Source organism: Camelus dromedarius, chromosome X (genome assembly GCF_036321535.1).
Source record: "Camelus dromedarius isolate mCamDro1 chromosome X, mCamDro1.pat, whole genome shotgun sequence".
Taxonomy (NCBI): Eukaryota; Metazoa; Chordata; class Mammalia; order Artiodactyla; family Camelidae; genus Camelus; species Camelus dromedarius.
In genome coordinates this window covers 37,759,346-37,774,069 of record NC_087472.1, presented here as the reverse complement: position 1 = coordinate 37,774,069, position 14,724 = coordinate 37,759,346, and the positions used below count along the sequence as shown (strand labels likewise).

The 14,724-nt window shown below is 35.7% G+C and overlaps 1 protein-coding gene across 5 annotated transcripts in view; it reads right to left on the bottom strand.

Annotated features, from left to right (window-relative positions):
• The window catches only part of ZMAT1 (zinc finger matrin-type 1), a 29,409-nt gene extending 15,712 nt beyond the window's left edge, over positions 1–13,697 (bottom strand). For 4 of the 5 annotated variants that reach the window (XM_031446682.2, XM_031446685.2, XM_031446683.2 and 1 more), the window contains exons 1-2: positions 13,409–13,697; positions 2,969–3,075 (exon numbers count right to left, since the gene is read on the bottom strand). In XM_031446682.2, the coding sequence (XP_031302542.2) occupies positions 2,969–3,075; positions 13,409–13,670 (369 nt within the window). In that variant the 5' untranslated portion in view covers positions 13,671–13,697. Of the gene's footprint in view, positions 1–2,968; positions 3,076–13,150; positions 13,235–13,408 lie in introns of those variants that run through there. The other variant, XM_064482949.1, reaches the window with a different exon arrangement.
• Between the last annotated feature and the right edge of the window lie 1,027 nt (positions 13,698–14,724).

The following is a 14,724-nucleotide window of genomic DNA, read 5'->3' as shown; positions in this document are numbered from 1 at the left end:
ACATATACTCCTATCTCTTTATGTCAACAATACTTTTCTCCTCAGTCTCTCCTCATAGGTAACCACTGTCTTAAAGTTGGTCTATGTCATTTTCTTCCATATTTTTATTCTTTTACTAGATATGCATGTACCCATAAACAATATTATATACTACTGTCATTTTAAAATTTTTATGAAAATGGAATCATTCCATTCATATCCTTTTCAACTTGCTTTTTTACTATTATATCAGATTTTCCATGTTGATACATATAGCTCTAGTTCATTCATATTACATGCTGCATAATATTCCACTTCATATGCTACCCATCAACTCCCCTATTGAAGGCAGTTATGTTTATATTTATTTTGCTATTACAAGCATTTCTGCACTGAACATGTATATCTTCTAAAATACATGTCCAAGTGTTTCTTTAAAGTAGATACCTAGACATGGACTTCTTGGCTTGTAAGGTATGAGGGTTTTCAACTTTAATAGGTATTGTAAAATTTCTTTCCAAAGATGTTGAAGCAGTTTACATCTCTAAATGTAGCATATATGAGTGCTTTTTAATTCCTATATGCTCCCGAAGTGTTAAGTGCTATTAGATTTTAATTTTTGCCAGCATGATGGTTTTGGTAAGATAGTTCATTATCACTTTAACTTGCATTTCCCATAAGATCACTTGTAAAGTTGAGTATCTCTTCTATAGCCTGTTCATATCACTTTCTCATTTTTCTATTGGGTTGTTTCTTGTTCTAACTGATGTGAAATTCTTTATATATTCTAGACACTAATCCTTTGTTAGTTACATGGGTTATAAATATTACTCAATCTGTGGTCTGTCTTTTAACTTTATAATGATTTTTTTTCATATAAATTTTCCCTACCAGGCATCATGACATATTTTAAAGCTATAGCAATAAGGTGAAATTATTTTAGAGACAGGCAAATAGAGTAATACAATAAAACAGAGTAACAGAATAAAACAGAATAAACATATATATGTATGTATGTGTGTATGAAAATTAGCATATGACAGAGATGCCACTACAAATCTGTGGGCAAGGACAGACTGTTGAATAAACAGTGCTGGGACACCCGGCTATCTACATAGAAAACAATTTTACCACCCTCCATAGGTGAAAATCAATACCAGATGGATTAAACACTTTAACATAACAAATAAATTTTTTAAGTATTAGAAGAAAATGGAAATATCTATATGACAAAATTACAGAGAATGGTTTCTTAAACATATAAGTATACATATGAAGGGAAATATTAATAAGTGCAATCTTATTAAAATTCAAAGCTTCTATAGTACTATTCTATTTTACATGTATAATAAATGCTATGCTGAGATAGTCTGACAGTATTTAACCAAGCTGTATATTAAAAAGAAAAAAAAAACACCTTTTCAAGTAGGATATTTTCACAGAAATGCTTTCAAATATATGGAAAGTCATGTATAGTTTTGATTTGATTATTTAACAAGCTTAAGCACCAAACTTACAGATGCCACTGAAATTTAAATTAAAAAATATGCTACAGCATCATATAACATAATGCATTATAGACACTAAAGTTTATAGAAAAATAAAAATATGTAATGATAGGACAAAGTATTCAGAATATGCTCTTTCATGAAAAAACAAGTACAAAACGACATACACACTTCTCTTTTGTAAAAATGTGTGTGTGTGTGAGTTTAGAAAGCATACTGGAATCATATAAGCTAAAGAGAAGTTAATTAAATGATGGTTACCTACAAGTGATAGAATTATGATTGGTTTTTACTTTCTTGTATTTTTGTATATTTTCTACACTGCATAAGCACATAAAAAGTGACTTTTTAAATTTAAATTCAAATGGTTCCAACCACAGTTATCACAGAGCCCTTTGATTATGTGTCTTTCTTTACTAACTCTAAATCTTTGAGCTTTGGGGTCCCAGATGTGCTAGGCAGGCTCACATATTTGATTTCATTTAATTCTCACAAGTATTGTAAGACAGATTTTACCACCCCGATTTTGCAGGTTCAAGAAACATTCTCAGAGAGATAAAATGACTTGCCCAGGGTTATACAACAATGGTGGAGTTAAGACTTGAACCTAGGTCCTCTCAATCCACAGCCAACATAGTTTCACTACCTGGAATTATAGTAACTGAATCCCAACCAACATAAGGACTCAAATATTACTGCCAATAAGATTAGCAACGGGCAAAACAAGATGAGGTGTTTAAAAAAGTATAAGTGGTTTTACATTTCTTTTAATACTTTTGGTACTGCAGATACCAGATACAAAAAAATTCATTAGTTCATAATATGATGTAGAAATGGGAGACAGCAGCAAATGAAAGGAAAGAACACTGAATATGAAACCAGAAGAAATCATTTTTAAGCTTAGTCATACCAAGATAAGCCATGGAGAATCACTATCCCTCTGGGTCTCAGTTTTCTAATCAATAAACTAAAGAAGTAAGAACATTAAACATTCCCTCTTTTAGCTCTAGAATGCTACGGTTCTGTGCCTAAAAGCATGTGGCTACGTCAAGTGCAAGACTGGTTCATTTTGTTTTTAACCTTCATTTACTGTAAAGGAAGACAGACTCTGGAGTTCAATAATATCCCTTGATTCACAGTAACAGTATCCTATTCAAGCTTTATAAAACTTTCCTTACATTTACTACAAGGATACAAAGTAGTAGTGGCTTGATATATGGAAAGGGAGGCAGAATGGTATGAAGACAAGAAAACATGCTTTGGAGTCAAAAAGGCTGAGTTTAAACCTGAATTCCCCAAGCTTAAGCTAGTAAGTTACTGCCCCTCCTCTGAGCCAGTCTCCTCATCCCATCCGTCAAAGGGAATTAAAACCACCTACTTCAGAGGATTTTCATAAGAATCAAAAAAAAAAGATAATAAATAAATTTTATCTACTACATTTAAAAACCTATTAGACTCTATTCCTGTTAATTTTAACCTACCTCATAATGTGAAATCCGCTGTGATTCAAACTGCAGCACTACTCCACATATACTACAAAAGTTATCTTTAAAAAATTCAGTCTTTTCCTGTTCATTCCAAGTCATATCTATGAATAAATAAAGGGTAATGAGACTATATATCAATTAACATTTAGAAGTATCATTTTCATTCTTCAACTATGTATTATTTCATATACCACCTCAAATCTGAGTTCTTGTGGGGCTACAGCAAAAGCTTTTTGCTTATCAAATATGCAATTTAATATGCACATATTAAGTATGCCTCTAATGCAGGATATGGCAAGAGTTATTTCTCTAATATGATAAGGCAATGCCATTCCAAAGGGAAAGTTACAGGGGTACCAGTAACTTCATGAGCTTCGTGGAATGATTTGGGGCACCAATAATAGAAGGCAGGATTAAAAAAACCCGGCCTTGAAATTTTGTCTTACAGTAGTCAATCCTAAAAAAGGCATTGTTATAAGACTGTCGCTCCACTGGAGCTATGGCTCCAGTGTTATCTAAAATCTACAGGGAACCACAAACAAACTTTGCCCATAGTAGGCAAACATTTTCCATCATTGTACAAACATTAGCACACTCACCTGGCCAAACAAGTCTCACACAAGCCCCCAAAGCTATAAAGTAATGTTCATATACTAACATCTAGAAATTATGCTATAGTGCTTCTCACTGTGATAAGTAACATATGCCAAAACTTTCTGAATTTACACTTGAGGTCCACACTTCTACCTAAAGTTCTTAACAGCTGTAATGTATTCTGCCAAAAATTTATTAGTGTATCTGCAGGATAAAATCATTAAAATAAGTATATATTATCATTTGGTGGCAATATAACTTATTACAGTGAGAAATTTTCCGTTAAGAAGACAAAAGGAAACTACTAACTTAGAGGTTCAATAATTCCTAAAATTTAACACCCATTTCTTTCCTAGATCAATCTTTAATTCCGTATTTCCCCACTTCTAATAGTTAAAGTTTGACACTGATACTCAACATAGGAAATACCAAGGCTGAGCATTTTAACCCAGCCTTTCATTACTGATGCCCCAGATCATTTCTATGAAGTCCACGAAGTTACAGGTACTCCTACAACTTTTCCTTTAGAATGGTATGCCTAGACTTACTGCCTTTGATTCATTTCCTCAAACAAGTTGTTGGTCTGTTTTTCTTTGTTAAATGGCATTTAATATTCCAGGCTCAAAATCTCAGCCACTCTTCTCCCCAGCAAATCACTGTTTCATGTAAATTCTAGCTTATATTGTTATTTCATACCCATCTCTTCCTTTTCATTCCCCAAAACACTAACCTAGTTCAGATTTTCATTGTCTTGGGCATCATTTAGCTTTATTAGTATTTACTGAGGTTAGTTTCAAAGTATTGTGGTGGATATTTTGGAAAGAGATAAGAAAAAAGAATGGGCATTTATTGAAGGTTTTCTATGTGTAAACAAGATAACAGCTTACCCCTTTAGTCCTTAAAGCAAAAACCTGTAAGGTAAGTGGTATTTTCCACATTCTGAAGGTTAGGGAATTGGGATTAACTGAAATCAAAATAACTTGTCACATGTGTTATTTGATGGAGCTGGAACTCAAACTTTGTTTTATCTTGACTTCTTCCATTATACATACATAACTGTCCCACATGTTGGAAATGACAAAAGCAAGTGAATAATTCCTGATCTCAAGGAATTTACAACTTAGTAAGGAAGATAAGATGTGTATAGAAAGAACTATGATCCCAAGATTAAAATGTAATAAGTGATATAAGTACAATGTGTTCCTGCTGAGGAGTTTGGGAAAAGCTTTGTAGAGGAGAACAGGTTTTGAACTAAGCTTTAAAAGATGTATAAAATTCAGATTAAAAGAGTGGAATAAAGGTATCTGGAGGGAGACAAGAGTATGAAAGACAATAATTGAAAGTTTGGAATGAGGCCAAATCATAATTGGCTTCATTAGGGCATTTGGACTTAATTCTGCATTAAATAAGGGAAAAGAAATGACAAAATAGAGATGTGGATTAGGAATCAGTTGCAGGCATAGAGAGTATTAAAGCCTGAGCTTAAAACTTGCCATGAATATAAACCTTTAGATCTATTGCATTTAAGCCTAAGTAATGTTTCTGGTGCAAGAAGTGGAGCTTTGACCTTACCTCCAGTAAATTCATCTACAATTACTTGTCAATGGCAAACTCTCTTTGTGGATGTAATAAAATGAATATGTCAATATTCTGACTTCAGTGAATCAAAAAATTAAAATACAAAAATCTAAATTAAAAAAGGCAGAGTGACCATGCACATTAAAAGGGACTTAAAAGCATTACCCTAATTTTATTTAAATAGCATGTTTCCCTAATTTAAAGATGATTAAATCTACATTCAAAATTTCAGGAATAATCTTCATGTAAAAATCATTCTTAATCAGGGTTTCACATCAAATTCACATGAACAGCTTTTCAAAATCAAACATGCTGAATTAAAATAAAAATCTCTGTGGGTGGTCCAATCCACCCACAAATGAGTCTCATGATCAGCCATGTTCAGAATCACTGTGCTATAGGACAGGCTCAGATCCTTACACAAAATGGCTGTCCAATATCTATTTAGTAACTAAGCTGATTAATATAAAAGTCTTGTCATCTACGATACTTACCAAGCTAACTGAGCTTTAGTCTAACCTGAAGAAATTTTTGAAAAAAGTATGGAAGGAAGAAAATAAAGAAAAAGAAAATATTGCTTGGCACTATCTCAAATCTATTTAAAACTCCAGGGTTGAGGCCAAAGAATCTGTGTTTTTAGAGTCCCCAAGTAATCTCTTTAAACAGCCAACCTCGTGATCCTTGTTCAATCTTCCACCAAGATAGTTCTCAACGCTGGCTGCACATGCAAATCACCTAGGTTGTTTTTAAAACATACCAATGCCCAAGCTCCACCTTAGACCAATTAATGAGAATCTCTGGGATATGACTTGAAGTTTTAAGCAGCTATATATTTCATATAGACTTTAGAGGCCTAAAAATTCAAAATCTCCTAGTATTTCTTCCCCTACTCCTCCATTATCTGCATGCCCTTGTTTATGTCCTAACACTAAAGCTAGTTCTCTCCAAAATATTTCCTTGCAAAACATGCACAGCATTTCTATTAAGAAGTATAAAGTTTTAATCATTATAGCTAGTATCAGAAAGAAATTGTCTTTCTAGCAAATGAGAGTATTATTTTGGTTATAATTTAGGTATAAGTGTCTCAGTTTTCTTCAGTGACAATGAATACACCAAATTCATGGCAGATGGTCCTGCATCTTTCAATCTAATTTGGTTTGAGAGCAAAGGGTAAAAATATAAATAGATTACACATTAGATTATCAAATGACAAAATACTGAATGCTGTGAAATGTGATTTCATTTCTCATATGTAGCAAATAAACTTCTTTAAACATGGGAAGGTAAATACCTCCTGGTTAATTTTAGGCATATTGCTTTTAATATTCCTAGCATAGTACTTCTCAGGCTGTTCTTCATTACCTGACATATTTGAATTTTGTATGCTATCATAAAGTTGGAGAACAGATATTGGATAGGGGAGCAAGATTTTATACCCAGAATAGAAGCACAGTTTTGTGCAGACTGATAGTGAGATCTTATGATACAATGGCGTTTTCTCAAATATGAATTGGGACATACTGTCTTTGAAGCATACAGGAGTTTACGGTGCTGATACCATTTCTTTGTGTTTTAACATAAAACAAAAGCCATGGGGAATAAGCAAATATTGTCAAAAACTAAGTTCACAATGGGAAGAGAAGCTAAGTTTGATAATGGAATGAGGGCTTAAACTGACAGGATCTGGAAAAGATTAAGTATAACTTTTAAATATCCACTATTTTCCAGAAATTAGACACATCAGCAAGTTCTTTAGAATGGAGAAATATGGTCATGGGACAAAACTATGACCTACAGAGAGAGTTTCAGTTTGGGACAATGAATACATTCTGGTGATGGACAGTGGTGAAGGTTGCATACATGAATGTCACTGAAATACACACTTAAAAAATGCTCAAAATGGAAAGTTTTATGTTATGTATATCATACTACTATAAAAATAAAATAAAATGTTGAAAAAAAAGACAAAGCACCTTCTTCTCCCCAAAGGATAACATGAAGGGCAGAGTCAACCTCGTCTCAGAAGAAACTGCATGAGCAAGTAATAAACCTCTGTTTTGCTATCACAACGTAAATGATTCTCTATTGAATAACATTTATGAAGACTATTTTAAATGAGAGTGGTTATATGACAAATTGTAAATGTGATCTGATAAGAGAGTTTGTATATTTGATGCTCCTACAATTTGATTATGTTTATGTATGGCTGTAGCCTTTGGTTACAGAATGAATCAATCAATTTTCTATTAATGAAAGTGTTTAAATTCTTTATTCCCTTACTCAAGGAATGATTACATGCCTTGAGAAAATAAAACTTTCAATATAATTTGGAATGAGGGGAACTGACCTACAGCACTGGGTAGTAGTAAAAACTAAGTAGTAGAACATTGGACAGTAGTAGGAAAAAAATAAACTTTTGAGTTGCTCAAACAGATTCAAATCTTATCTCTATAACTATGTAAACTGGAGAAAATTATTTAACCACTCTGAGCCATTTTTTTTCCATCAAAAAAGCACAGAAATACAATGTTTCTCCCAGGATGTGGTGAATATTAAATGAACTAAAAGTTTTAAAAATGTTTAACATATGCAGGCACACAAAATATGCTTGTTTTCTAATCTAGAAGCTTTGAGTTTTTTACTTAAGATTATATATAATCATTTTATTTCATATTAGAGTTATTTTAGAGATAATCTAGTCCTGACTTTCTCAGTCTTGGCACTATTTTCACTTTGGGCCATATAATTCATTGTTGTGAGGGACTGTTCAATGCATTGTAGGAATATTTAGCAGCATCCCTGGCCACTAGAAGGTGGTAGCATTTCCCCATTGTCACAATCAAATATATCTCCAGACACTGCCATATGTCCCTTATGGGGCAAAACTGCCTTCAGTTTATAACTGATTTAGTCTAATGTCCTCATTTATAAATGAGGAAGCTAAGACCCAGAGAGATTATAGAAAATAAAGGATTGGGGAAGCTACAATTTAAGATATGATTCTAGGTTCAGGTAGACTTGGACCATAAAATAAGCCAAGTAGTCTGGGGAAAACATTTGTAATAACAGAGGGATGTTCTTAAGTCAGTGAAATACAAACATGAGTACTAATAATTCACATTCTATGGACTTGGACATTACTAAATTCCCCTATGTTGATATAAAAATATGCCACTCAGCTTGTACCAGAATATGTGCCTTTGATGATATAAAAAGCAAAAAAGATTCACTTGCCAGAAACTCACTTTTTAGAGGCCTTTGTTTGATTGGGCCTACTCCAAATAGTTGCACTACTATGCTAAAGTTTCTGTATAAAAAACGCAATTGAGTGTGAAATGTATATTATCATATTTGAAATTTTCTTCTAATACTATTAGATAACACCAGACAATTTAGGATGAAATAGATTTCTATGACAAAATAGTAACATTTATGGCTTGAGTCAGAAAAGAATAATGAAATCTGTCCTTACGATTTGGTTCACTCTCGCTAATGGAATTTAAAACCTTGCAAGATCTCTCAGGAAAGGAACCAGAAGATCATCACATCTCTTCAGTTCTAAGTAACAGAACTTTCTCTGCTCACTCTTGTTTCGTTTTCTTCAGTTACACTGATAAGAAGTTAAAGCTTATCCAAATTAGGTGACAACTTTATAACTGGCTAAATTTAGTAAAAATGAATCTTACTTGCATTTGTTACATGACAATTAGATTTAGCTGTACAAAACATAAAATTTCCTCCTCAAGACAATCCAATCAGATGTTTATGGCAAGAATAGCTATTAACTATTTTAATGCTTTGTGGAAGTGGGAATTTCATATTCCAACTGATCTTGATGCAAAAAAAAAAAACTAGCATTGTAAATGAATGCCTTGCATATCATATTTTAAGTGACAAGAATGGAACAAATCTCAAGAGTTGGCTTCAATACTAAAAACATGTATGTCATTCTTAGTCACAGATTTGAAATCAGGAGACATTAAGAAATCTGAGAAATAATCATTTTAGTTCTACACAGAGCACATGTGTTATATTCTCCATGATTGTATCTTGAGAGATAACCTCCCTCAAACAATCTCGATTAAAAAGGATTTTTCTAAATAGCTGATTTGGCCTTTGCAATCTTTTAATACCATCATAGTGTTAGGAAAGAATGAGCAGAACACAACACTAAGTTATAGGAGACGGACCATGTTAACCTTGCCAAGGAGTTTTAACTCGTTTTTTCTCTTAAAGGTCACACTCACTCCATTTAAGGAGTTTTCAGATATATTAATTGTACCAGAAATGTAGATCTGTACCTGTCAGCATTATGAACACTCATAGCTATAATGCCATCTAGTATGCTTACTTTCTCAGTGAAGATTAGTACCTGACCTATGAGTTTGGCAAGTTCTGGCTATTTTGCACAGATTATCACAATCAAAAAATAATGAAGACTTTCTCCTGGCATATTAATAATTACAAAATGCAATGGAATTAACAAAATAATTGGGAGTACTTATGTTTAATATTTACTTTGTCTTTATTTAAACTAAGTCCTTGACCTTCATAATCGTAAGTACTCTGTGGCTAGCCAGCTCAGGAGTAATGCTTGTGAAGTTAAAAACTGAATTTGAGTCCTGTGTAAATCCACTAACTTACTTGATCCCATGGCATCAGAAGGCCACCATGCCCTTCATTCCAACAGGTTAGTAAATGGAAGGATGGATCTGCAAGACTGGTTTTAGGTGAAAAAGAATCAAAGTTCATATCCTAACAGTTATATGTGATGAATATAGTAGATGCTGATGAATATAGATGCTTAGTCAATATTTTCACATACTGACACCTAATAAAGACAGAGGGTCAGAAACTAAGAAATGGTTATTAACCTCTCTCCACAGATCCCCACCCTGACAAATGCAGAGAAGTACAAATTAACTCTGACAGCTGGCTAGTTATTTTTCCTTAGTACTAACATTAGATGTATAATATAATGAGTTTAAGTGTGCGTATAGTATTTGAGACACCATGGGCAGAGTACAGATTTATAATAAACAATGGAACAGTCTTGACAGTTCAGGAGTCTGACTAGTTATACTTAAGACTGCATTTTTCACAATTATTGTATTTATTTTATAATTTTACTATCAAGCACTACTATTGAGCTCCATAATATAGCTGGGTCTAGTTCATTTGTATATTCTGGGCACTGAGCCAAGTGCCTGGCACATGCACACGTGCACACACACGTGTTCAATAAATGATTCTTGAACACATGAAGGAAAGGCTATTAACTAGGTTTTCTTATGGTGTACTTGAAACTTTACTGAATACTACTTAGACAAAGGAAAGTCTTGTTAGGTAATTGCTATGTAAGCAGATTATTAACTAAATAAAATTAGCCAGGATGTCCTCCAATCTAAAAGATAATCTATTTAATAATTTTTCTTAAAAGGAAGAGGGAAATAAAAAAAGAGGGATTTTGTTTATTTTTGTGTTGATTTTTACTATGATTACATCACAACATCAATAGTAGGTGAAAATTCATTTCTGAGCCATCAAACATTTTTGAAAAACTTCACTGAATGAAATATGAAGGGTCCTACAAAATCTCATGACTCCCCTTACCATGAATTTGGGGTAAGTATGTATCTTTTCATATGTGTTCACTTGGCATTTCTTTTGTTTGCTGATTTGTTTTTAAGTTGATTGCCCAATTTCCCATTTCTAACTTTTGAAAGCTAATCTTCCCTGCTTGGCAATTTCTAATCTTCACTGACATTGCTCATTACCAACCCCAAGACAGATGAAATCCTCAGGCGTATTGATTATAGTTGAAAATGGATCAGCAAATGCTTTATCAAATCACTTTTAAGGGTCCTATCTGGACTGGACTTGTAATATCGGAATCTTAACAATTCTTTGCCACCTTTTAGAGCCATCTCCTAACTAGGACTTAGAAAACAAACAAGCAAAAGATATTGGCATACCACATAGAAACAGTTTTCTCTCTTCTCCTTTATCCACTATCATAACTGGTAATCTTTTATGGCCTTTATAAATATCTAAACAAAAATATTTTGAGATCCAATAGTGTTTTGGACAGTGTACTATACCATTTGTTAAGTGAAAAGGTAAGAGTTTTGGTTTGGACTGAACAGTTAACGAAGGATACTTACCCAAAATGAAATGGCAAGAGGTAATTTTTAGGTAGCAATTGTATTTGGTTTCTCATATCCTAGTAAATTGTCTCAGCACTAACAACAAAGACTTCATTACTCACTGAATGTCAGGTCATAACTCTTGATCAAGGTTTCTATGGCCTATGAATCACTGTTCTAGTGCACAGCCATGGAAATGCCATCGAAGGAATAGCAATGCAGAACTGCAAAATCATGGTTTATACTTTCAGATCTGAAATAAACCTCGGAGTCTGGTTAGTTCAATACCTCTATTTCAGAAATGTCAAAACCCAAATCCAGGAAGCTTGGGATCTGTTAACAGTCAGAAAAATCTAACCTAGGTTCACTGCACCAGACCCCTATTCTAGGGCTATCCTCATTTTTTACCAGCTAACAACATTATAGACATAGTATTGCTGCTGCTTTCTTAATTTATATCTCTTAAAGCCATTAATAACTGCATACATTCAAAGATACTGCAACCAAGCCAGTCACAGAGCCAGGCAAAAAGCCATTTTTCTATGAGATGTTGGTCCTAAACCTTACTGTGAAAAGGCCATGGGAGCCAGAATGAATTGTGATCTTGATCACTTATAAAACTATTTTCTCCTTCATGCTGGTTGTACACAGAAATTCTGGTATAAAAACAAAAAATTCAGAAGACTTCATATTTTCATCCCAGAAAAATTGTACAACTCCAGGCTGACTGAAGACACAAAATAGTCTTTCAAAGGTTGCCTTCAGTATGAGAGTTAATAAATAAAAAACATTATCATATTACAGTGTATTTCTAACTTCCATATTTAATTAGTGCCATTTATGTAATGTGCCTATGACAAATACTGTAAGGGATTTTTTTTCACTGCTTTGCCATTCCTCCAAAGTGAAAGGTGTCAAAGGTTATGGGATCATTTAAGAATGTGAAGAGAAAATTATTTTTATGGGATAATTTTAATGGGGTGTCCTCCTAAGAAAAAGTAACTTAGATTATTCTACTCTATTTTGGTGTCCACGACCTTTCACTTTGGAGGCAAATTAGCAGCACAAGGTAACACAGAAAATACTGGAAATTAACTATGAAATTTACAATGGCAAAATGCTTTACTGAGATCTTCTGTGGTGGACTCGGTCTCGACCATCTAAGAAGCATTTCCAAAACTGCTTTAAAACACATTTCAATGGCAAATTTTACAGTTTGCTATTAGTAGGCTGTTTACAAGTATATAATACTTTGTGTGAACTAAATACCACTACTACTGAAATAATCAAGAAATATCTTTTTGTTAGGAGTAATAAGTGTTGGTAAGTAAAACAACATGTTTTAAAACCCAAACCACCTTAAAGATGGGCCTGTAAACCCTGCTTTACAAGGTCACACCTTCAAATAGCCAAAGAAAATTCTCCAAAGTGGTTCCTTAAGTCTGTGCTTCTGCCAGTCTCTTGCTCAATACAACCCCCTCCACCAGACCCTAAGATCCTAAAATCCAACCGATCCTACCTTAAAGCTCAAGTATACACTCTAACCTCCTCAAATTTCTAATCTGGTCTCTCCTTAAATACCCTACGGCAAGTTTCTACACTACAAGATGCTGAATTTCACCACAGGGAGGTTTCCTCCCACTTATTTCTTTGGCCTTTCCTCTCTCATCTCTGTCTCCTTTTTCTGTCAGTCCCCCTTCCCTTTCCCTGACCTTCTAGTTCTACTGCACTTCACTACCTGGCCTCCTCTCTTTCACCAAATCACATCTCAGCTTCCTAGAGAATACTAAAGCGCCCTGGCTGGGAAAGAAATTATGTAGTATTGTTTTTTCCCTTCGAACTTCTGCCTTGTGAATACCTGAAGTTCCTTTCCCTGGGGTGCCCCTCCGATCCATTTCGGGGGAGGGGGAGGTAGGAAAGCCCCTCTCTGCTTCAGTCCGGCTGACACACTGGCTACAACGGTGGGGCGGGGCGGGGCGGGGCAAGCTTGGCCATTACTGCGCCACAGCAGGTGGGGGGTGGGGCGGAGGCGAACCGCGCCCAGTCCGATCTCAGACGGGCAGAAGAGGCAGCAAAGGAGATGGGGCCGCCCCCACACCCCGGGACGGGAACTCACCTTCTCTGAGGCAAGGGCGGGTGTCTACTTTAAAACTACTGCCCCCCCGCCCCGCCGCCGCCATAGTGGAGCCGCCGCCGCCGCCGTCACCACAGCCACCGGCAGGCGGGCAGGCAGGGGTGGTGGCGGAGGAGGCAGGCACAACCGCTGCCGCCGCCGCCGCCGCCGCTGCGCAGGCGGTGTAGGAGGCGGCAGAGACGGTAGCTTCCTGAGGGGAAGACTCTGCCGCCAGCGGTGTGAATGGGCTCGGCGCCGCGGCCATCGCAGCGACGCGCCGACAACTGCACTTGCGCCTCGCTCCCGTTAAGCTTCTATAGCCCCGCCTCCCGCTTAGCCCCGCCCCCTCACCCCTCTTTTCCTCGGTTGGGCTCAAGCCTCGTTTTCGCTCCTTCTCTCCACCAATAGGAACGCTTCAGACTCGCGCGCCACCCTTCCCCTTCCCCCACAGCGTGGCGTCACCCGCCTCCCTTTGGAGGGGACGCGACGGTGGCCAAGGGCAAAGGGCAAAAAGCGCGGGATGTAAAAGCACGTGGCCTCACACAGTGAGGCGTCCTCCGTTGGAAGAGCTAATCTAAAACCAAATTAAGGGGGAAAAATGTCTGAAAACCAGCTGAGTCCACTTCAAAAATACCTCAAAAATACATCTCCTGTCTATCTTAACAGCCCTCAGTACAGTGAACAAAAAAAAGCAGAAGCCTTGGTCATGACGTATTTTCATCAGGGACCCTAAAGGACGGCTTATCTATGGATCTACCCATCTAAATTACAATAAAAACCTAGGAATCCAGTACCAAACAAAACAAACAAACAAACAAAAAAACTAGAATATTACTGATCATTTAAATTTCATCATCTTTTCCACAACTTCACTTCCCAAAGAAATCAGTATCTTGATTTATATTATTTCCATAATTCTTAGCACATAGATGTATGTCTACACAATGTTGTTCAGTTTTTTGTTTTAAAATCTCAGAAAAAATGATATATTTTTCTAGCTAGCATTTTGGGACTTGTTTCTTTCACTAAAATTTTGTTCCTAAGATTCATCCATGTAGCTGTAGTTCACTCACTACAGTTTAATTTACTGTCAACGATGTACAATATCCATCCATTTCCCTGTTGATGGGTATGTGTCCTGGTGCATCTGTGCAAAAGTTTCTCTTGGATATGCTCTCCTTTCCAGTCTCAGTTCCATTCACCTATTTCAAGTTCTCATAATCTCTTACCAGAACTGTGAAATCTGTCCCATTGGTCTCCTTTCCTCTGATCTCAATCCTTCCAATGTATTTCCATATTGTTGCCATTTATCACTGCCC